Source organism: Momordica charantia (assembly GCF_013281855.1).
Source record: "Momordica charantia cultivar OHB3-1 chromosome 4 unlocalized genomic scaffold, Mcharantia_2.0 BLBB01000004.1, whole genome shotgun sequence".
Taxonomy (NCBI): Eukaryota; Viridiplantae; Streptophyta; class Magnoliopsida; order Cucurbitales; family Cucurbitaceae; genus Momordica; species Momordica charantia.
Window position 1 is genome coordinate 20191176 of NW_028275162.1, and position 23924 is coordinate 20215099.

The 23924-nt window shown below is 30.3% G+C and overlaps 2 protein-coding genes across 2 annotated transcripts; one reads left to right on the plus strand and one right to left on the minus strand.

Moving 5' to 3' along the window:
* Positions 1 to 534: 534 nt before the first annotated feature.
* On the minus strand, positions 535 to 5147 carry LOC111020060 (beta-glucuronosyltransferase GlcAT14A). Its single transcript, XM_022296621.2, has 4 exons — positions 4134 to 5147; positions 1763 to 1838; positions 1570 to 1685; positions 535 to 1416 (listed from the first exon to the last, which is right to left on the minus strand). The coding sequence occupies exons 1-4, from the start codon at positions 4615 to 4617 to the stop codon at positions 902 to 904; spliced, it is 1191 nt and encodes a 396-aa protein (XP_022152313.1). The 5' UTR covers positions 4618 to 5147; the 3' UTR covers positions 535 to 901.
* Positions 5148 to 22177: 17030 nt separating this feature from the next.
* Positions 22178 to 23000, plus strand: LOC111020063 (uncharacterized). The gene has a single exon (XM_022296624.2). The coding sequence runs from the start codon at positions 22281 to 22283 to the stop codon at positions 22749 to 22751; it is 471 nt and encodes a 156-aa protein (XP_022152316.1). The 5' UTR covers positions 22178 to 22280; the 3' UTR covers positions 22752 to 23000.
* The last annotated feature ends 924 nt before the right edge of the window (positions 23001 to 23924 follow it).

Here is a 23924-nt window from a genome sequence, read left to right on the forward strand (position 1 = left end):
TAACACTATACTCAATATATTTTTAAAAGTACGGAAACTAAAATGAACCAAAGGTAAAATACAAGAATCAAAATAAACCAAGGTTGAAAGAAAGTACATGACCAAAATAGTATTTTAACCGAAAATATAATTACATAACTGTAATCCTTGGACATTAGCATCATTAACAAAATGATGTAGTGTCTATTACACAAACATTGAACAATTGAACACGAAGTGACAAGCAAATGACAAAACGTACTAAACAATTTAGTAATATAGAATGAAACATAATTCGAAAAGGAAGATCGTTACATGTGCCATGTGCCATGTGCCACATTATACAAGGTCCTTAAATACTGCCCATAAGATCATAGCTCAACTCGTTAAGGACAAAAGATTCCAAAGATTTTGAATGTCCATCCCATCCTCTATTTGATCTAAAAAAAGAAGTCCTATATTGTCAACTCATTTAGCCCTCTACCTTTCAATATGGCAGGAACAAAATCTCAATTTCTAGAGAGAGAGAGAGAGAGCAAGAGAAATAATCCGGAGTTGAAGAATGAATTATGACTCCAGTCCTTGATAAAGCAATTCAGAGTCAAGCTGCAAATGGTAGAAAACGCAACAAGTAGGGAAAATGCTCCTATTGTTTGAATAAATTGTGAGTGTGAGGCTCTAAAAATAAATACTAGCCTCCATGAAACTACATTATATTCCAAAACCTCAACAATATGCCTCTTGTTTCCTCATCATCTCTAACCTGTTATGAACATTAACTAAACCCCCCCAAAAATCAAATATTATCATCCGTGTAACGAAACGACGTATCGATTTACCTCGCAGGCTTTCTCAAAATGATGAACCTTACTTGCAAGTGCATCAAGCCTCGGGTCAGACCTTTCCTGATTTGCGTCGCCTTTCATTGGCATTGGTTTGATTGTCCGTTCCAGTCATCGATAAGGTTCTTCATGGACTCTTCAAACTTCTTAGCTTGAGATCCAGGCTTCACGATGTTGACATCGCTCCATTGGGAGCAGGGATCCAGCCACCAGCTCTTCCGACCTGAGCACCATGCTCCAGGAAGAAGTCGATTGCGTCCCCGCTTCAAGAGTTTCTCATCAACCATGTCCAACACAGAGTCATCTTTACGGACCTTTCGAGCAAATGCAGCACCGCTTTCAGCCATGAGATCGAAATTCGATATGTTGAGGAAAAGGGGTTCCATCTTTGGAGGGTTGTCCCAGATCATAAATCTTAGATCACTATTAACAGTTTTGTTCTTGAACTCATTTGAATTGCATATGACAGTGTGAAAGTATCCTTCTTGCGACAAGATGATGTTGTTAAAATACATAAGAAGCGTCCGGGGAAGGTTATCCCAACCGAGAACACAGAATTCAAGAAACGATCGACTCAGGATGACCCAAGGGGAACCTGAAAACCCGTCGGAGATAAGATCTTAGGTACAATATCCTTCAGCAACCATTTTAAATTGAGAAGAAAACCAGACAAGTAGAATGCTGATAGCTATATAAAGAATACATAACAAGCGAAACTCGAAAGAAGAAAGGGGAAAATCAGCGTAACCTGTAAATATCTTGAAAGCATCGGGTGTCGGCCGCTTCTCAGTGGCATGAAATATTTGAGTCCTCCTGGCCAAGTATAACCCTGGATCAACTACAATTGGCCGGACCCTTTGAGATCTGCATTACCAAAAATTGACTATGCTATACTTTAATTCAACTATGATACGGTATAATGCAGAGTGGTATTTGCTTACTCTTTCCACCCGAGGTTGCTTGTGTGATCAAGAAAATTTAGATCTCTTCTGACAGAGGAAAAGACGTGCGACAGATCTGAAAGCACATATAAAAACAAATCATTACTAAATTATAACGCCAACACAAAAATCAGAGAAATTACTACCCCAGGTATTGCCATTCATAAGATCTAAGAGAGGCAGATATGATAGAACAAATACCAGACAAGAACGCTAGAGAGGTGCAAAAAAGACATTATCTACTCTTTTTCCTATATCTAAAATCTCAAACCATAAGTCTTCTCCTTCAACTTTATTATTTTATCATTTTTTAACAATACTGCTGAGGTTTCCTCCTTAGAAGTGCTTTTCTTATTGGATAGCCTCGAGCTGCTGGACCAGTGCATATATATAGTTTGACTAACCTCACGAGACAACCCCTTAACCCTACAAACTTTGATATCGAAGAAACTCGAAAGACATTTATATTCTACGTAGATGACCACTATTGGTTCGAATGTATGACCAAACCATAGATAATACATAGACACTACCTTGCACCATTTGGCATTTACTACTAGAACAACCCATAGTAGTTCATCTATTTGAAAGTTCAGGTTAAATAATGATCAAAATTCATCTTCTAATAGCAAGTATATTTCTATGGGGAACCCATACGAAAAAAAGACTTCAAACTTGGCAAGAAGTTATTATTGCCTTCTTAAAGAAAATGTTCCTGGTTTTAATCTAAGAGGAACCCGATTTGTGATTAGACAAAGCTTTAATTACAAGAAGAATAGATAAGGCAAAACTTCAGCAGCAAGCAGTGCAAAAAAGAAGAGTCAAGAAAACAGAAGACCCAAAACTTCATAATATATCCCCAACTGCTAAGATTTAAAAGAAAAAGAAGCACATTTTCAAACTCCACTGTAGTAAAGCCCAATGCAAGGTAATGAAGAGAATATTAAGTCAGTTGATACGGGTTGTCATGGCAATGTTCGAATGTTCTACCAGAACGTTTAGCCCAAGTTTAGAATATCAGTCAAACATTATAAGAACAGCGAGCAAAAACATCAATTCAAATTAAAGCCAATTCATCAGTTTCTTCATACACAGAAGTTGATAGTGTCCATAATTGTTATCTTTTTTCCTTTTTTTTTTTTTTTTGAGAGGAAACAGAGACATTTCATTGATGAATAAAATAATATGAAAGGGGTAGCCAAAATGGAGTTGCAAAAAAGTCATTCATTTGGCCAAAAGTATAGAGAGGCTAAAATGGGTGGTTACATTTACACCAGAAAAGAGCCATAAGGAGAACAGGATCCAAAAAGGAGTCTGGAGTCATAAGTTTCGTGGTGTCTTTGAAGGAATTGTTTCTTTCCTGCCATAATTCCCATATGAAAGCCCTCACAAGTGAAGCCACAAAGTTTATCTATTACCTTTGAAAGGGTGCCCCGTGAGAATGGAAGAGATAAAGTCATGAATAATGGATGGGACTACTGTCTACAATCTCTAGCAGAGTAATTCTAGAGAACCTACGCAACTTATGGCAACTTCACGAATCAAATGCACAACATAAATAAAGATTCAAGTATTAAAAATTGAACATTTTTCTCTGTTTAAATTGAACCAATGGAGACATTCTACATTACTTGATCACGTAAATAAAATTGGTTTCCTAAGACCGTCCACAAGTCCTCCACTACGCACTATGCACATTAGAGTTTCACTGAACTCGAGCTCGCAGTAAAAAATTCTAAAAACCTTCTCAGTGCAAAATCTTTGTCCTGTCCTAAAAAGATGGCCACAAAGACGAAATGAGAATTACGAGCTTGTGCGAATTGGGGAAAACTCACTACCACCTGAGGTATGGCGGCTTGTGCTGTCCCTCCAAAAAATGAAAAACAAAATACTACTTTCCTTCATCAATTAAACCTTACTAAGTTTCCTCCATTGTCTGGAATCATTAAGAAGTTAAAAAAGCATTTGAGAGCTCTTTAAGGCTACTCTAATCCAAGCTATCATAAAGTTCCAAGGACTTGGTTCACTCATATTTTGGGAAATGCAACAACAAAAATCCAGAGTATCCATCCAATAATCATAACCTAAAAACTGAACAATAAAGCACCATACGAACTCCAATTGGCTAGGCCAATAATAACAACCCAACTAACTCTGTTCGTTACAGGTTAAGAAATCACAATACGGGAAACTCACAACGCTTTCAACGATAAAATATTCCCACATTTACGTCCCCTGAGCGAAGAAGAGGCAAACAAATAGCATAGAACAGTAATTCATAAGCTAAAAAAAGGATGTCAAGAACTACTCCATTTCTCCAATTGGCATATGACATTAAATGCAACAAAAAGAATTACCCAATTGGCATTACCATCCTGACTGATAAGCGGGTAATCCGAGGCACTCAAAGTAATAAACCAATCCCAACCACTCTCAATTCTGAGAAGAATCGCCGCAGCATGAAGAATCGTGGCAATATTAGACGACCCCATGTAGCTGATTCGATCGGGCTTTCCAACAACATCAACATTCTCGAAGGCACGAATCGCCGGCACCGACTTCACCGCCACGGCCAGCTGCAGCCGCTCGTCATTGGAAGCATCCGCCGCGAGATGGAGAAGATACCGGTTTCTTGGGTGGTACACGGCGAGCAACAGCCTGAAGATTCGGTCCTTATCGCCGCGGCCGCCAGTAATGTAGTAGGCGAACGCCGGAGGATACGGAGCTCCGTGGTGGACTACAGAGGGTATGGATCGCGGAGAACTGAAGGCGGAGATGGAAGAGAATAAGAGGAGGAGAAGGGAAAGGAAAACAGCGGAGAAGAGAGTGAAGAGCCATTTCTTCTCTGCTCCCATGACACTGATCCTCCTTTTCTAGTTCTTTTCACCCTCTGGCGATGGGAATTGAAGCGCTGTGATGATGATTCTTCAGCCGGGTGGGGCATATGGGTAACCGTCGATTCCACAATTAGGTTTTGGGAAATTGGGTCAAGCTTAGATCTTCGTTTCTCCGGCAAGAGCTGTTTATCGTGGACGATCCCCAAAACAAAGATCTGGGATTCCAAAAAACACAGTAAAAAGATCGGAAAACTGTGAAATCCACATTCCCCTCTTGTAATTTCACTCTGTTTCTCCCTCCGACTGAGAAATCAAATCCACCCTCCTCCCTCTATTGCTCCTCTTCCTTACAAACCTGTTGGGAAATCGCTAGGGTTAGGGTTTTCAGATCAGATTTGTTTTGTTCGCGATTTGATGAAGAAAATGAAGAAATCGGAGCTTCAGCTTTAACAGGGAAATGGGTTTTTCCGTTTGCCTAGTGCCTACCTTCCCTCTGCCAAAGTTTTCATTTTTCTGCCATTAATCTTCGACGAGATGAAAAAAAAAATCAATCTCACGCGCCTTGAGCGCGACTGAGGTAGAAATTTCATATAATGTGATGCTGATATATATTAATATGAGTTGATTTAAGAATTTAATAAAATGGGAAGACATTTTTCTTGAAGATTTCAAGAATGTATTTGTTGTTTTATGTAACAATTGGGCAATTGCAATTGCATGGTAGTTTAGTTGGTACTTGGTAGATTCTTGGGAAGTTCATCCCAAGGGCAAAAGTGTAAAATTCTGTTCTTTTTTCATTTTTTAAAATGTGTGTGAATTGGGAAAAGACTAGTTTAACCTTATGGTGTTGGAGTTTTGTTTTGGGATAAAAATACACATTTATTTCATGTTATGAAAATCCATGTTAGAAAATGACAATTACAAGATTATGATAAGATAGTTCAGTAGAGACGGCAAAATTTTAAGTTCTAATTATTTGACTCCTCGGTTATGAAAAATTATCAATATATAAGCATCTGTTTAATTGGTAATCTAGAAATAAAAATTTACCCATTTTATTGTTTTCGAATATTTTCTGTTTTTCAAATTTATGTTTGATAGTATATTTGAAAATTGAATATTAATTTATGTTCAGTTGAATCTAAAATAATATTAATTAATTAATATTTTTATTATAAACTTTGTAGAATTATTATTTTACAATAGTATATAATTTATAATATATTATATTTTAAATTGAAGATAGGAAAACACTAGAAAATTTTGAGAATTCTTAATATTTGAATCACATGATCCAAAAACTATTTTCGAAAACCAATATGTCTAACACCAAATCCATTTGATTCAATGAATTTGAAAACAAAAACTAGAATTCATATATATTGCATTAGATTTCAATAGTTACATAGTTCTATACTCGTCGTGATACCCTTTACAACCTTATGCATTACCTCATTAGTGAATAGTGATGACTTGTTTGGACAAGTTTTCCCATAAGGTTTGTTTGCAACCTCTCCATACTACTGAGCAATCTATGTCTAACAATTACTCGATTGGCATCTCGAACAAATCAAACAACAATAATACCACACAGAGAATTACACCTCCAACCACACCTCTCGAAAATGAAAAATTCTGACGAAAAAAGTAGGAGTAGTTAATAATACTTTTATACAACAATAATACCCAAATGAATCATCTAATAACAATTAGAGTTGCTAGAAGAAATTAGAGACACCACACCATGTTTCAGCCCCTAATTTCAAAAGAAAATGTCACACTAGAGGACAAGTTGTTGAAAGATCAATATTTTCATCTCACAAGGTATTGAATATCTTTTGGGAAAACACCCCCACATATGGAATGATAAACAGAACCAATGAATAAATATGAAACTGTGAAAAAATAAAATAAAACAGAGAGATGTATTTATTTGTAGGAAGAAGGGAGCTTTTAACATCTAGCAAACAAGATCTCAAAGTTTGCTCAACATATTGAAACTCTAAATTCATTCTACTTGACCTTTTCTCCCATGTAGAATTTGTTGTGAATATGCTAGGCATCAAATAATTGTCCATGAAATTAAACAAGAAACATAAAAATTTGAAATTTAAAAATTAGAAATGAAAATTAGAAAGATATAAATCAAATTAAAAAATGTCCCTAAAATTTTTTTATTCTTAATTCTCTTCATCTCTTCTCTTCATAACCTCATCGTTGGGCCAAAAGTCTAAAGGTCGACCTAAGTTCAATTGAGGCTCTGTTCAAACTTGACTGTATAACGTTTGATCGGTCTTGCCTAACCTATCTCATCAATAAATTAAATTGAATATAGATTTTTTGTTTTTTTAAATTGGACAAGTGCAAAAGCCCAATGTTATATTGTATATAGTATATTATATTTGTTAATATATAATTAATTGTATTTACTATGATTCTTTATTGTCTTTCTCATTCCTCATTTTATTAAATTTTTGAAAATTAATATAGTAAAAGAAATATAAATATAATAATTAAAAATGATTTATTGCATGGGTCAAATCAATCCAAATAATTAATCAAAGTCTGATCCAACTTTATTTCATTGAATAAGCCTATGGATTTTTCTATAAGCCTGGTTTAGTAGTGAGGCTAGCCTAAATCTAATCCAAACAGTACTAAGGTTTGAGCCCTTTCTTCTTTTTCTTGTTTGGGCCAGTGCGGCCCAATAATGAAGGTTATGTTCATATTTAGCAAAAAAAAAAAAAAAAAAAAAAACCATATTTTAAGATATCCATACAATTTGGTGATACTTATTTACCACTAATTCTTCTATTTACTCTTCTATTTACTTCGATTTTCTTTTTACTTAAAGAGTTCCATTGATGAGAAACAAATTGTACATGAAAGAGAGAAGAGAGGGCGATTTTGTGAGATTGGGGGGAAATTAAAAAAAAAAAAAAAGGTTTATGTTACCATTGAGAAAAAAATGACGAGAGAAATAAAAATATTTCAAAAGATAACAAGGGGAGTGACGAGGGGAGAAATTTAGAGAAAATATTTTGTAATTACTCTATCTTCCTAATTTCCATTTTAAACTTTTAAATTCTTAATTTCAAATTTCAAATTTATTATATATTTTGTGTATTTTTATAACAAATAATAATTCAGATTATTTTTTTTTGTTAATATTTTCATTTTTTGTTTCTGAGTTTTTTTTTTAAATAATGCTTATTTTCAAACGTATTTGTTAAATAATGCTCGAAATATGTTAAATTATATTTATTTATTTATATATGTTTTTTGTGAGGCTATTAAATATATATGTTAAAAGTAAAAAAATTCAATATATTTTTTTTTTAAGAAAACAAAGTCAAATTATTAACTCTTTCTACAAAAAAAAATCAAGATCATGTTTGAAATTATGAAGCCTTTCTCCAAATTTATTTTTGCATGTTATTCGCCTTTCATATATACACATTTTTTTTTAATTCTTAGCCAAATTTTAATAAACAAAATAAGTTTTTTAAAAATTAATTTTTTTAATTTTTAAAATTTGGCTTAGATAATAATATAAATGTTATTTAAAAATTCTTTTCAAACTTCTTCTATTTATTGGTAGACACATCACTATAGAATTTTTAAACATTCACTAAATAAAAATTAAAAAAAATAAACAATAATGTCTCCATGATATAAAACTGTTTGTAGCACTGTAGGACTATAATTTTTCCAATTATTGTTTTTTTTTTTTATGTCAAATATTTTATTGCAAAACTCTAACTTCCATTCCTCAACTTTTGTGGGCTGTGGATAGTGGAGAGGAAAACGACTCTTTTGTCAAACCTCCAGCTAAGACTATTTCACATAATAAATTCAAAATTAATATTGACTCTATATATTTTAATTAACTTGTATAAAATAAATATTATTTATCATAATATAAAGTTGTAAACTATATTTATTTAATTTATGCATTATTGTGAATTAATTTAGTAGTAGGAACTAGATAGTATGTCCTGCAATTACTTTGTTTTAAATAATTGTAGTATATTATTTAATCAAAATTAATAAATAAATATTAATCAAATACAAAAATTATTCTTTTTTTAAGATGGATTTTTATTAAGAGCTAAATGTCACTTGAGGTACATTTGAGGAGTTATTATCCTCTACCATACTCATAAGCCAAAATAGAAAAGGGAGAGTTTTATATGAAGTCTTTTTTGGCAACTTAATGTCTTGTTAACACCAAGAGTTGTTAAATTGTATTGGGGAGTTTATATTAGTAGCGAGGGAGTCTGATTCTACCGAGTGTAATTTGTGGCTTGAGCCAAACGAAGATTTTTTAAAATCGCAAGGGATTCTCGCAAACAATAGATGATATTTAATGAGGATAAAACGAAATTCCGCAATGATTAGTCGAACGGAGATGGATGTTTAATTGTAGATGTCCTAACATTTTGGAAAATTTTAGTACAACAAATGAAATTGGAGATTCATATTTGAGATGGATGTTTATCATAGATGTCCTAACATTGTGGAAGTTAACAAAAAAATATATATATTTTTCTTTTCAATGAAAGTTAACAAAGTACTCCTCGGATCATATTTCATATTAATTCTGGAGAAATATGATTATTCTAGTTGCTATGGTTGTGATCAGCGAAATTCCTCGACATGTTGTGGTTGAAAAATCTCTATCATCTGCAGCTCGCAATCTCTATCCTCTACGACTCGCATTTATTTCCATAGAAATTGTGCCAAAGAGAGCATAGTTTTTTTTTTTACAACATCATCTTCCACCCTCTTAATAAGCCAGAGGGGAAGATGCCCTCCCGGCTCCCGCCCGTGATACAAGAACGAAATTGAGGTGAAAGAGCCAGCAAATTGATGAATATCACGAATTCATGTATCAATTCCATGTTAAAATACAACACTAACTATCTAGAAGCTTATGAGATTTTCCCCATATTTCTCTTAAATGTATTAGTCTTTCTAGATTATTCTGGGAGATCATAAATGTATATATAAAGATGCTCTAGAAATACCTTAAGTTTTTTTCTTAGGCTCCAAGAGATTCTAGAGAAATTCTTTTGGATAAGTATAGATAAAGAATTACCTAGAATATGTAAAGTTTAAGAAGAGCCTACAAATATCGTTTTCCTTAGGTTCCAAAGATCCTTCTGCTATAAATAAGAGGGATGTCCATATAGGTGAATCAAGCGAAGATGACGAATCAAGTAGAGTGAGTAAAGTTAGAAAGTGCGGGAAAATTTTCTCTCAAAGAGTGTCCATATTAATAAAATTCTAATAAAAGTTTCTTTTTTCAAGCGATTGTCTCTTTTCTTTTGTGCTAGTTTACTTAACATCTCTTTATTTCAGTCCATCATTAGATTGAGCGTTTTTAAAAAATCTGATTCAATTTAGACCTTCTGTAATTACATTAAAAAACTTAAGCGGATAGGTTGGATAAATTTAATTCATAGATATCTAACAAACATCTCATTATTCTAGTCCATCGTTCCATTGAACGCCCCAATGGCTTCGAAAGAATCTGATTCAATTTGGACCTCCTAATTATTGCATCCTCTCGACCAACGGAATACAACTTGCACCCGGAGGTAGCCATTCTCTGTCTCAACACAAATTTGCAGTATTTTCATAATTAACCGAAGATAAAGGTAAAAAAATATTAGTCTGCATATTACTATTTACAAAAGCAACTATTCTTACTTATTTTTAGATTTATTCTATTTTATTCCTGAACTTTTTATATTTATTAAAAATATCTATTTTGATTCCTATAAAAAATGACATTTTAATCGTAACTAATCTTTTCCAATAAATTTTTTAACTAATGTATGATTTCTGAAAAATATTTATTAACATGTTATATGAAGCCATATAAGTTAGTTGTTAGTTGAGGAGAATATTAAATTTTAAAGTTTTTAATAAATTTAAAAAATCAATATCTAAAAGAGAGTATTTTCTTCCTTTGCGTGAAGATTCGAATTTTCAATCTTTTATCAGGAAAGAAGAAAAACGTTTACATGATGCCACCAACTCCAAAATTAGAATAAACTCATCTGATTGAAAACAATATTTTACTAACTTCATAGTTCATACGTTTTAAAATATCAAACATTTTCAACAAAATTAAAAAAGAAACTCATTTATGGAAAGGCACGTGGACCTGATGCCACGTGGACGAGAGATCCCACGTGGTAGCCAAGTGTCGTTGACCGATTCAACGAGCACGTGGCACGTTGTACTTCCATCCACCATAGAAGAATTTTCTAATGAACCGCCCACCACCGGCCGACACAAAAAATAAGTTGCTTTTAAACTTCCAAAACTGCCCCCACATTTTACAAACTTTATTTTATTCATTACTTCTAAATTTATCTATCAATCAAACACTTAATCATTTCTTTATTCCATAATCAGAACCGGCAACATAATTTCAAGTTTAATTTTGACACATAACATCACTTCCTCGTGATTAAATGTCAGATAATAAATTATATTATATTATGGAAAATTTATTCGAATTTGTTGTCATAGTCCAATCACGATATGGATCTAGGATTTTTTTTCTTTTTTAGTAATGCGTTTTTACAAATTAATTTAAAAAAATATATCTTCCATCAAACTAGAGTCTTTTAAGAAACGACTTATGCCACTTCACGATTTCTAACTTGTACGACACTTTGCTGACACATATATTTTCGTTTTCCTCTTGAAAATCGTTTTGTGGAAGGTATATTGAGTTTGTAAAAAACATTATTAAAAAAAGGTCAAATAAATCTTTCATTTTGGAGATGGAGGAAAAGAGAAAATTTAACATTTTCTCGTATGACTTTTTAAAGTTGTGTTTAATGTAATGTTCAATTTCTTTGAAGAAAAGATTATATTGTTGATTGATTTTTAAAGTTAAAAATTTTTAAAATCTTATCCCTAACTTGATAGGTTGAAACACCTGAATTGAGATCAAAGAAGCAACATGAGCCAAACTATTTGAATCAAACCTACTAGATCAGATCCGACTCGATCTAGACGATACAATCAAGTTAGATCAGACCTACGATCAATCCAACAAACTCGAAGAAACTTTTTCTATAAATAAGAGGATAAACTTAGGGCACAAAGTACCTTCTATAATCATACAACTATTCTCAACTAAATAATTTATCTGACTTAAACATTATAGAATCTATTCAGCTTAGCACCGCACCGAATACAAATCTATTACAGCAGGTGTTTGGTAGAACATTCAACGTTAGAACTCGAATTCAAATCATGCATCAACACAAGTTTTTTTTAATCTGTAGTCTAATTGAGAGTTAGATCTTCAAATTCATTATAAATTCACATTTTTCTCTTTTAACTTTCTCAAGATCTTTCATTGATGGAGGTTGGTGTCCTTTTTTTTCTTTTTTTTTTTTTTGTGGAAATAGCATCCTACGGAATAAACCAGGTTTAATTTGATTATTTATTTATTTATTGTATGAAACCAGGTTTTATTTTAAATATTTTGTTCCATGTCTTCTCTCATATAAAACTATTTTTAAAGTTATACGTCTGTTATTGTTTTTTTCTAAAAATCATATTGAAGGTTATTATTATTATTATTATTATGTATATCTAATTTTAAGTCTTCGCTTCCAATGAAATTATTTTTATTTAGTTCACCTACCAAACTAAACACAATTGAAATTTTGTATGTATATATGATCTCACATATTGAATATTTCCAACTCCACTTGTAAAAAGAAATTCTAATTCAAATTGTAAATTATTATATTGTTGAAATAATAATCTATTTAAAATAAATCTTTAATATATTTGAAGGTTTGCTGTCCGTGTCTTCATTGTTATTTCCGCGATGTTTTTATCGATAAAATCAAACCAAAAACCACGTCGAAATCAAGTTCTTTTTTCCCTTAAAAGAGTTACATATTTTAATAATATATTAACAAATGAAGACCCTTTCGCACTAAAAAGAAATAATAATAAAATAAATAAATGTCATTTCTGCAATATTTTAAAGATTAAAACCCCTTCATCTTTACTCTATTTTTTATATTTCAATTTTGGTTAAATTACAAAGTTAGGGAAATGAACTTTAGATTTTGTAACTAATAAGCTCTTCGACTTTACGAGTGTATAATAAGTCTTTGAATTTTTAATTTCGAGTCTAATAGATCATTGACTCATTTGATATTCTAAAAAATTCATGCACCTATTAGATCAAAAATTGAATTTCATATCTAATAATATCATGACTTTTCAACTTTATGTCTAATTGATCTATAAATCTTAAAAAAAAAATTTTATGGATCGAAAATTTATTAAACATCACATTGAAAGTTAAAAAATCTATCAAACACAAAATTTAAAATTTAAAAGTTAAACTTACCAGATTCAGCTCTAAAAGTTCAAGAACTAAAGTTGTAATTTAACTTTAATTTTTTATACGTTCTACGTTTAGAAACAAAACATTTTATCACTTTTGTCGAGACTCTTTACAACTTACACAAAGTTGGTCTAATAATTAAAGGGGTAGCTGGAGATTGACTGAAAAGGCAGCCAACCAAACTGACAAACCAGAAAGAAAGTGTGATCGTAGATCACAAGCTAACTGTACCTTGAGTCACTCATTTCCATGGGGCAAACTTTGACCAGTTTTCTTTTCCCGCCTAATTGGAGAGAGCAGGAGGTTTGAATGAGTGAGGAGGGCTGGAGATTTGAATAAGTTACTCCCAGTTTTTAGTCAACACCAAGCAAAGCTTCACTTTAACTACACCTTAACTGTGTATAAAGTACGTGTGAAAGCTCTGACGGTACGACTCATCATTCTTAAAGGTCTTAACAAGGAATATTACATTGGGACAAACAAAAACCCAAAACAAGATACATCAAAAAAAAAAAAAGTTCAAAAGCCTAAAATATGATATAAATCTTGTTTTAAATTGCTAGAATAACATTTAACTCTTTTTAATAACTTCCCATAATGGATCTTAAAATCATATGTTTATACAAGGATTTTAGTTATTAAATGGACACTATCCTCTTATTTGTCTTTAATAGATGATTTTATTGAATAATATATATCCATAAACTATCCCACTAAATTAAAAGCTTGAAATTAATAAGACTTTAATCCATTAAGATATAAAGTAATATTTTGCAAGATTAGTTGTTAAGCTCATGAGTTATTCCATCGCCAAATCTATCAGTTTAGATTAACATTTTTAACAAATTTAGAAGAATAAAAAATAGATGATGAAGGTAACTTGCCATATAAAAAAACATTTGTATGTATTTGTATTTGATTTATGCCAAAATAATATCGGTTTTGAGACTTCAATAGAATGAAGTGAAGGCAAAATCATGACAAAGTGGCTAGCACTCGAATGAAGAATGAGTAATTTTAGGGTTCAAGCAACTTTGTAGAGATTGAAAATATTTAGGAGATTGGACAATTGCCAAAAAGAGTTATTGTGTGCTACTCATGGATCAAATAATTAGGTCGCCAAATTTGATTAATTTGGATCCTTCTTATGCCAACTCATTTGAAAAGATCTTAAAACGTGTTAATTAAGTAGGTAGGACTCGACCAGAATGAATCAGTCTAAATTATACATGCCGATCTTTGCTAAGAAGTATCGTACCATTGACATGCAATGTTCACTGTCATAGGACTAGTTGTCGCATGAGCCTTGTTAAAGCAATGACTCAACTACAAGCGCTCGTCTCAAAAATCTCAGATAGATGCACCTCTATATATATATATATATATAGTCAATTTCAACACGCCATTAAATAATTTGAAGAGTACTATTATATATTTTTAACCTTGTTTCCAAAACAATTGATTAGGAACCTTAGAAATCAAGATTAGAATGATGATTATTAGTCGTTGAAATTGATTAATTTAATTGGATAACAGCAACGATTAACTTAATTGGATAACAGCAATGTAACAAGTGTTTTGTTGGATTAATTAATTAATTAATTAATGGTGAAAATTGAACAACGTTACGACTCCACTATAATCATATATTATAGATTCATAGAACCCAATTTGTTTCTTTTGGAAAAAAGAGGTGCCTTTCAAATCAATCCATCTAAATTTTTAAAGTACTTATTATTTACCGAAAAATAGATTCTGTTCATCACGATGTCCAATATTTCATCCCTGTTAATTCTGGCTGGCCCCACAATGAACTGTTTTTTTCTAATAATACAATGTTAATTTATAAATATTTGTCTATTTAAAATGACAAATGCTATCCGTTCATGAATTTGCTTTATCACAAGTGTAGAATGTCAAAATTTAATATAGACAATAAGAAAAAGTTGTCTGGTAAAAGATCTTCTTATTACTGTAAATGACTTGACTTTATTCAGTAAATCAAATTAAAAGAATTTTGAATATTTAAGCTAAAATGATCAATAAAAAATAAAAAGATATAATCTAATTAATTTATAAAATCATGCAATTAATTTTCAATTATTCACTCTCATGATTTGTAGGTAAAAGTTCTAATTTATATAATAATGTCTCTCCCAAACAAAGTTAGGTCTAATATTGAAATTGATTATGAACAAAAAAAAATTTTATGCCTCTCATAAGGAAGATCTATCATCTCTCCATATATATATATATATATATATATATATATATATATACACTATAGAAAGAGAGGTGATCAATACGACATGATATGAAAATAAGTCATATTAAAATAAGAATCTAAGAACGCCAAAGCGAGCATAACTCAGCGGTAATTGACGAATACCTCCAATCAAGAGGTTGTAAATTCAAATTATCTCTCCAACATGTTGTACTAAAAAAAAGAATCTAAGAACAACGAGTAAAATAAAATAAGAAGGAAAAACAACACTACAGGTGACCACGTACCACAATCAGAATCATGAAGGATCGATTGACATCCGATGGGGAGATTCTCGACACACGACACCCGACCACCATCTGCCGTGACAGAAACCATCTGGAAAGAAGGATTTTCTTGAGAAATTGACTCCACAACAACAAGAAAGGTCTCTGGTAACAATATCTTTTATTTAGTATTTCTAGACATCATCATTAACAATATGTTGATATGATAAATCATATTAATAAGATTAGGAATGCATTTATAATTTAATCTTTAAAGTATATTTTTTAAAAGAATTTTTTTTTTAATTTTTACTTGATTGAATGAGCTAGATATGTCCTTTTGAGTCTTCATTTTATCAAATAAACTAACTTTCAAATTAAATAAGTGTTAAACGTTAGTATATCTTATCAGTTAAGTTGGTGTCTTTTCCAAACTTTAATGACTACACATGGGCGTTCTTGCAACTAGATGAGACAATTATTTGTAAGTGCCCAAATTTTGTAGTTGAGTTGATCATTTATTGTCACCAAAGCTCGATTTCTTTTTTCTTTTTTAAATACAATATTGATAGAAATAAAGAATTCAACCATCAGTTTACCTTGTCCATTAAACTACATGGGAGACTCGAGTTCCACCATATATATGCATTTTTTAACTACGATGAACTACTTGAATTTTAAGTGTTTGGTGGAGGTTTAGACTATTTTTTTAAAAAAGAAATTAGTTAAATGGTATAAAATAAATTTGTATTTATAAAAATATTATTACTTTCCGTTTTTTTTAATCTTACAAAAGTGACTTTTGGTTGGTCTCTTGTGTTATGGTATAAACCAATAATTTATGTGATGGTATATATAAATACATATTTCATTTTGTACTATTTTAATAATTCTCTCTTTTTTAAAGCTAATTTATTAGCTTTGTTAAGGGGATGTATTTAATATCATCACTTGATTATAGTTGATAAATCAAAATTTTAAGATTAAAATTGATTTTAATTACAAGAAAAAATAATCCTATTCTTTTATGATAAAAAAATTTGTCATTTAATTGAACTATATTTCTTTCTTGTTTATATTTTCACACAAATTTTAATTTGTTCAATAAATTTTGTCTATGGTGTTAAAAATGAAGTTATCTTATAAAAAATAATGACTTTATTTACTATTTGAAAATAAAATAAGTTTTCAAGATCTGTATTTCACAAAAAAGTGTAATAGAAAATAAAAATCATCAAACTAAAAATAACATAAATGATTATTAAAAATACATGAAGGAAAAAAAATGAAAAATAACTTTTTTATTCTCATATAAACCCTAGCATTTCTGTCATCTTAATATAACAAAAAAACAATGTAATATATTGACATGACTTTTTTGTTTTTTAAAGTACATAGAGTGACATGACTTGGTTTGTCAACCCAATCTTACTTTATTATTCTTTATTTTATTATATAATATAGAACCCAATCTCTTTCTTTACTTAGTAATGGTTAATGTAAAACAATAATAATAAAATAATATTGGCCCTTCCAAAAAAATAATAATAATCTTATTTTATTATTATTGTTTTTTCCTAAAACAAATACATTAACCATTACTAATTGTATAAACTAAAGAAAGAGATTGAAATGATCATTTTCCTTTTTCAACATTATTGACGAATTATTCAAACTAATTTAATGTACATTAAAAATTTCAAAGTCAAACCTGTTACAAAGTTTAGCTAAATTCCATGTATATAGTTTCTAGTCAAACTAGAGGTTTAAATGTACATTATTTAGCTAATAACTTCGTTTCATAATAGCCAACAAAAAACTTTAAAATAATAATAATAATAGCCAACAAAAAAAGGATGCCTTTATTGCGAGTGGAAAAAACAAATTACAAAATTTATTTGTCATTAGGTATTTATTATCATATAATTGTCATATATATATATATATATATATATATATGTGAAAACTAGATCTAGATTCAATGAATATAGGTTAAGAAAACTCTTTTATGTTTATGATGTGGACGTCCTACGAAAAGTACTGTGAGATTGAGGCCGGGAAGACTCCCACTCCAAATTAGGTGGAATAGAAAAAAAAAATCTAGTTCGATTGATTAAGACACTTATTTTCGATCAAAAAGTCGTGAGTTCAAATCCTTACCTCTACATGTTGTACCAAAAATAATTCTTTTAAAGTAAAATTTGAAAAATTTAAACAAGGTCGGTATATATACGTGTATATATAAAGTGACTTTTTTAATTAAATAAACCATAGTTTTTGAGATATTCAATTTCTCCCTTTTGACCAATGGGGTTAACGTTTAAAACCCATCAATTTATTATGCTTTATTTTAGTTATATAGAGAGATCGTGCCCAAATTCAAAGAACAGATTGAGAAATTTTTTTGATAATGTAATAAATTCATTCAATGTTATTAAACCTATTTAGAGAGAGTCTCTTAAATTGTTTTTGTCCTTATAATATAATCACAATGAATTCAAAATTCACCAAAAATATATAATTATTAACCGCTTTTTTTAGTTCATCGGTCTTCCACGTAGAGATTTAAACCTTCAATTTTTTGGTCTATGATATATGTTTTAGTCATTTAAACTATGTTTATGTCGATAATTTACCATTAACAATTGAGCGTGGGAAAAGATAGTGATTACATGCACAGTAACCAGGATAAACCAGGATAAAAGTAGTAGAGCAAGCCCAAATTTGATATTCCCACTTTTTTTTTTCTCTTTTCCTCTTTTATGACAAATGATATTCAAATTTTAAAACTCATCATTGGCATTACACGAAGGTAAAAGAAAAGTTTTACTTTGATTCAAAGAATGGTCGAGAATATTTTCATATAGTAATGAACTCATTCAATGTAGAGGGAACATCTTAGATTTTTTTATATTTTTACTTTATATGCTAATAATGGTTTTAATTCTATTTCATCATAGTTTGCTATTGGTAATTCGGCGTGTAGAAAAAAGCCTGTGGAATACATTCAAAGGGAAAAGGGATAAAGCAAATATTATTTACCCTTTTTTTTTTGGATCAACTATTTATTTTGATTATAATTATGGAGATAGATAGGGAAAGAATTGGATGAATTCTTTTTTTTTTTTTAACGATGCGAAGTCCGTTTATGGTTATTTCTAATATAGATCGAGAATTGGTAAGATCAAGTATGACCGAGCTTGATAAGAAAATATATATACAAGGGTAGCATACACTAGTCTCATGTTCAAGTTAGCAAGGGATCGATCTATGGTCTCAAATGGAGGTTGGATTGCATACTTGAGGTTAGAATGATACTTCTATTTACAGGGAGTTATGTAATAACGACGTCCGACCATTCAGTTATGTTGTTGGAGAATTGATTAAAAAAATGTGTTGATTATGTAGAATTTGTTGTTCATAACACCAATCTGAATGTAGCTCAATTGGTTACAGTATCTATCTGCGATTAAAAGTTCACGAGTTTGAATTTTCACAACTACATGTTGTTGTATTAAAAAAATAATAATAATAATGAATTTGTTGTTGATTATGATTTTGAAATTTGTAAATTACAATATTCTATAATTCCGCATAAAAATATATAATGAACAATATATTACAAATAATATTTATAAGGGGAGTTTAACATTAATTTTTTTTTCTCTAAAAGATAACCTTCACATTTAAAACTCATTAATGATTTTTTACCATTAAGTAAATAGAAAAAAAAAAAGAAAAAGAAAGATAATACTTAGATTCAAAGAACCCATTGAAAAAATGTTTTGATCATGTAATAAACTCTTTCCATTGTATTGTACAATATCCGAAAAGAAATATTGTTGTAGATTATTTTTAACTTTATATATCGATAACAATCTCAAAATCTATTAACCTTTTTATTATTTTACGGTGGCGGAAGGGATTCGAACTCACAATCTTTTCGTTGGAGATATATATCAATTATTGTTAAACTATGTTTCTATTAAATTTTTTTTAACTTTATGAAATGAATAAAATGTATTTGCATAACGTAATTTTCATCATGATTTTAATTTAGTTTAAACAAATCGCATTAGTTTAGTTTCATCTTTAAAAATAAATTGGATTATTTTTTTCAACGGTGGGAGAGTTTACATTAATAGTTAAAACCGCGTAGGTCAAGATTCTTTCCCATTTACCATCAAATTGACACATAAGTAGAAACGTCTAATTAACAAAAAAAAAAAAAAAAAACAAAACAAAACAAAAAGCAAACAAAAAAACAAAAAACAAGAAACATAAAGGAAAAAACAAAAACAGAAACAGAAACAGAAAAAAAAAGTGTCATATATAGAAATTGGTTTAAATATTATTCTAATCCCTCAATTATTGACTTTGGCGTATCTTTAAAACGTTAATTTTTATCCTAGTAAGTTCCACATTTGTTCATTTTAGGTTGCGCTTTCATTTATTTTTGTGTATTTACTTTTAAAAAAGTGACTAACTTTATTTCTATTTATAAAATTTTGACATAAATTTTATATGCAATGAAAACTTTTTGAGACAAATATATGTGGTTATATTCCAAGAAATTAAGGAATTGAGTGTCATGCTAAAATTATGATAAAAAGAAATATGATAAAAATACAAATAAATGATTCAAAATTGTCACATTATAATAGTAGGATAATTAAAATGAACATTTTGAAAGTTTAGGAATTAAAATCAACAAAAAATAAAAGTTCAGGATCTATAAATGAACGTTTTAAAAAGACCAAAATGAATCAAGATGGAAACTAAAATGGTATTTGAACCTAAAAATTTTAGGTTTGTTTTACGGTTTTAATTTTCAGTTTCCTGTCACTTTCCTTTAAAATATATGGAAATTTTATTACTTTTTCTTGTTTATTGCTTAGAAAAGAAGAACACCATCTTAATCGGGGATTGTGTTACAGTAAAGATATAAGCCGGTCGGATAAATTTTGATTTTTGTCGATTTCAACAAAATTATCACTTTTCACCCAGCAAAATTAATCAAATGAATCGGAATAGGAATGTTATTTTTTCGATGTTTAGTAGAAATTTTATGAAATCGTAATCAAAATTTCTTTGATGTTGTTTACTAAAACTGTTTGGAATCCAATCACAATTATTAGTATACCACTTTCTCATTTTTAACTAATTATAAATACATTATGCTAATCTTTTTTAATTACAACACTAATAAATTTTAATTTAATTTATTACTATTTTTATTATAACAATTAATTTCATAATAATAAATAATAAAAATAAAATTACATCAAATAAAATATTTTTTTATTAAAAAAACCATAATTTAATATGTTATATTATTAAAAATTTATTATTCTAATATTTGAAAAAGTAATTTCTATTTTAAAAACTCTATTGATATTAATTGTATAAATTTATAATATTATATAATAAAATCACATCAAGTAATACAGATTAAAGTATAAATAGAGAAGAAACGGTAACAGTATAAACAAAAATTAATTAAAAATTGTTCCGGTCTAATTAATAGATGAGAGAGAAAGAGTATATTTGTAAATTGATTATAATATATATGTGGGGACTACGAAATAAAAAATGTGAATAGGGTTTGAGGTGGGTTCCACCCTTTGATTTTATTCCTATAATTTTGTAAACAATATAAAAAAAGATTGCTTGAATACGATTGCAGGTAAACAAATGAGGCCTAAAACTCAATAAAATTAATGGATAAAAATTAATCGAGTTGAACGAACAAAGACACGATTCTTTTTCATTTTTATAATTTTAGAGGTCGTTTTTTTTAATTGACCAATTGATTTTTATTTATTTATTTATTTATCATTTGCAATCATGTTTTCTTTTTAAAACTTTCTAAAAATGTCTAATACTTAATATCACTGCTCTTATAGTATTTAAAACATAAAAAAAATAGTATTTAAAACATAACTAAAATGTTCCAGTTTCCCTAACTTCACTAATTAAAGTATTATTAGGAAATCTATAAATGCAATGAATCGAATATAGTAAACTTTTTAGAGTCCAAATTAGGATGTGATCAAACATATAACACGTTTGCTTAAAGCAATATCTATAAACATGCGCTTAGTTCAACGGTAATTAACACATGTCTCTAATCAAGAGATCATGAATGTATATATATAGCCTACCAATAATTTTATTTTTTGTGTTCTGTTTTTGAAAGTCGAACTTATATATTCCATTTTCTATGTATGTGTTTATTTGTTTTGTGAACTACCTTTTAAAAGTGTTATCAAAACCTAATAGAACATTAAAAAAATTTAGATAAGAAATTAATAATCCAGGGTTATCGTACCTTCAGGTGTTGAGGTCAAGATTTAGAGTGATTGCACCTGAACCTAGATTTCAACGATATTTTGTAAAAAAAAATATATATTTTAACTAATTGAATTAAATTAAAGTTGTATTTCAGCAGGTTAGGTTGATTAATTCTAGAAAGGAAAACAAGAAGAAAACATAGAGAACAGATCGTAGATGAGGTAGTCACATCATGTGTTGGGGATGATGACGAGGTGCCGACACGTGTCACATTCTTCGAATTTCGTAGGAAATCAGAGCCGTCAATTTAACACGGTTTGGGAATCGGTTGCCTCCCCCATTAAGTAAACTCCTCCACTTTTCCCCCTCCAATACAAGAGCCTATAAATACCAATCCTCGATTCCCAATTCCCAATTCAATTCCCCTCACCACAAACTTCCAATTCCAGTTTTCGCCCAAATTTCCCAAAACTTCCAAATCTCTCTCACCTATACCAACATGGAATCCCTCAATTCCGTCGCCTCCTCCACCAATTCCCTCCGATTCCTCCCCAGCAGCCCCATCTCCGGCGGGCGGCGGCGGCGAGGTCTTCCCTCGAGAGTCACGGCGTCGTCGCGATCTCGAGAGGCGGACAACAGCGGGCGAAACAACCACTACGCTAGCGGGAAGCTGGTGGAGGAGAGCATGATCGTGCTCCGGAAGCGGATCCACGAGATGAAGATGGCGGAGCGGGAGGCGGCGCCACCGGCCGACTGGCTCGAGTGGGAGAAGCGGTTCTACAGGGACTACGATTCGCACGTGTGCGAGGCCCTCGGCTACCTCCAATCGCACCTCATGAACACAAGGCCCAGCGTCGCCTTGGCCTTCCTCACGCTCCTCACTCTCAGCGTCCCCGTCTCCTCCGCCCTCATTCTCCACCGCTTCTTCCACATCGCCGCCGCCCTTCTCGCCGGGATCCACCCCATTTAGCAATGCCCACGCCTAATCCACAATACGTCGTCGTTTCGTTTTCGTTTTCCCTTTTATTTTAGAGGAGTAGTTGTAGTTGGTCTTTCTTTGTACAGTTTGGATCCGATTTTTATTTTTTATTTTTCTGTTATTTAAATTAAACGGTCAAGTTTTTGTTGCTAAATGAAGTTTTAAAGGACGGATATTTGGAAAATACCCCATAAGTCATAACTTTAATTAATTACCTGATGGCGATTTTTCCTTTTTTTATTCCCCCTGCCCTCTCTATATGGATATTAAAAAATGTCTACGCTAAAGAGGAAAGATTATTATTAAATTAAAACAGCCGAACTTATTTTTAAAATTAGTAAAAAATAATAATAAAAAAAAGTCAAGAGGGAAATTATGATTGATCTTATAATATGAGGTTGCTATCATTTGATGTAATCATTGATTCCAATGAAATAAAGATTCCAATTATGCTACGGTGTTGTGTTTGTTTGTTTTCAAATGTTTGAAGTTATCGAGAATTAGTTTTTAGGTATTTTAAAGATTTCGCTTACTAGATATAATTTTACTGGATTTACTTTTTATTATATTAAATTTTATATTGTTTATCTATGTTCAAAGAATCATCTCTTTATTTTCAGGTGTCTTTGTCAAAGTATGATTGAAATCGTGTAGATGGAAAATGATTAATAAAATAATTATTTTTTTCTTTTAAATGTAGTTTGGTAATAAACAAAACAACAAACGTTAAAATGAAACAATCTTACCCTAACTACTTTGTAGTAAAACAAGAATATTTTATTTTAGAATATTAAATTTGCATTAAAGGAGTATTCAAATTCAAGTGTTGCAAAATAAAACTTAGATTAATTAAAATGGTAGAACAATATAGGTTGAGTTAAAAGGGAAGAAAAATTACTTTTAATTTTTGAGTAAGAGAAAAACCTTTTTTTATTACCATTGTGCCGATTCAAAATTATAATTATTGGTTAGATACAGGTACCTTAATCATTGAGTCAACAATAAGAAAAAGAACTTATTTTAAATATTACAAAAATATGAATAATGTCACCAAATGTGATGACTTATTTTGTTTATATAATAAATCATTTTCCTACCTTTAATAATTTTATATTTCATTCTTCATTTGTGGCAATTCTGGTTACTTGCCCTTCATAATATTAA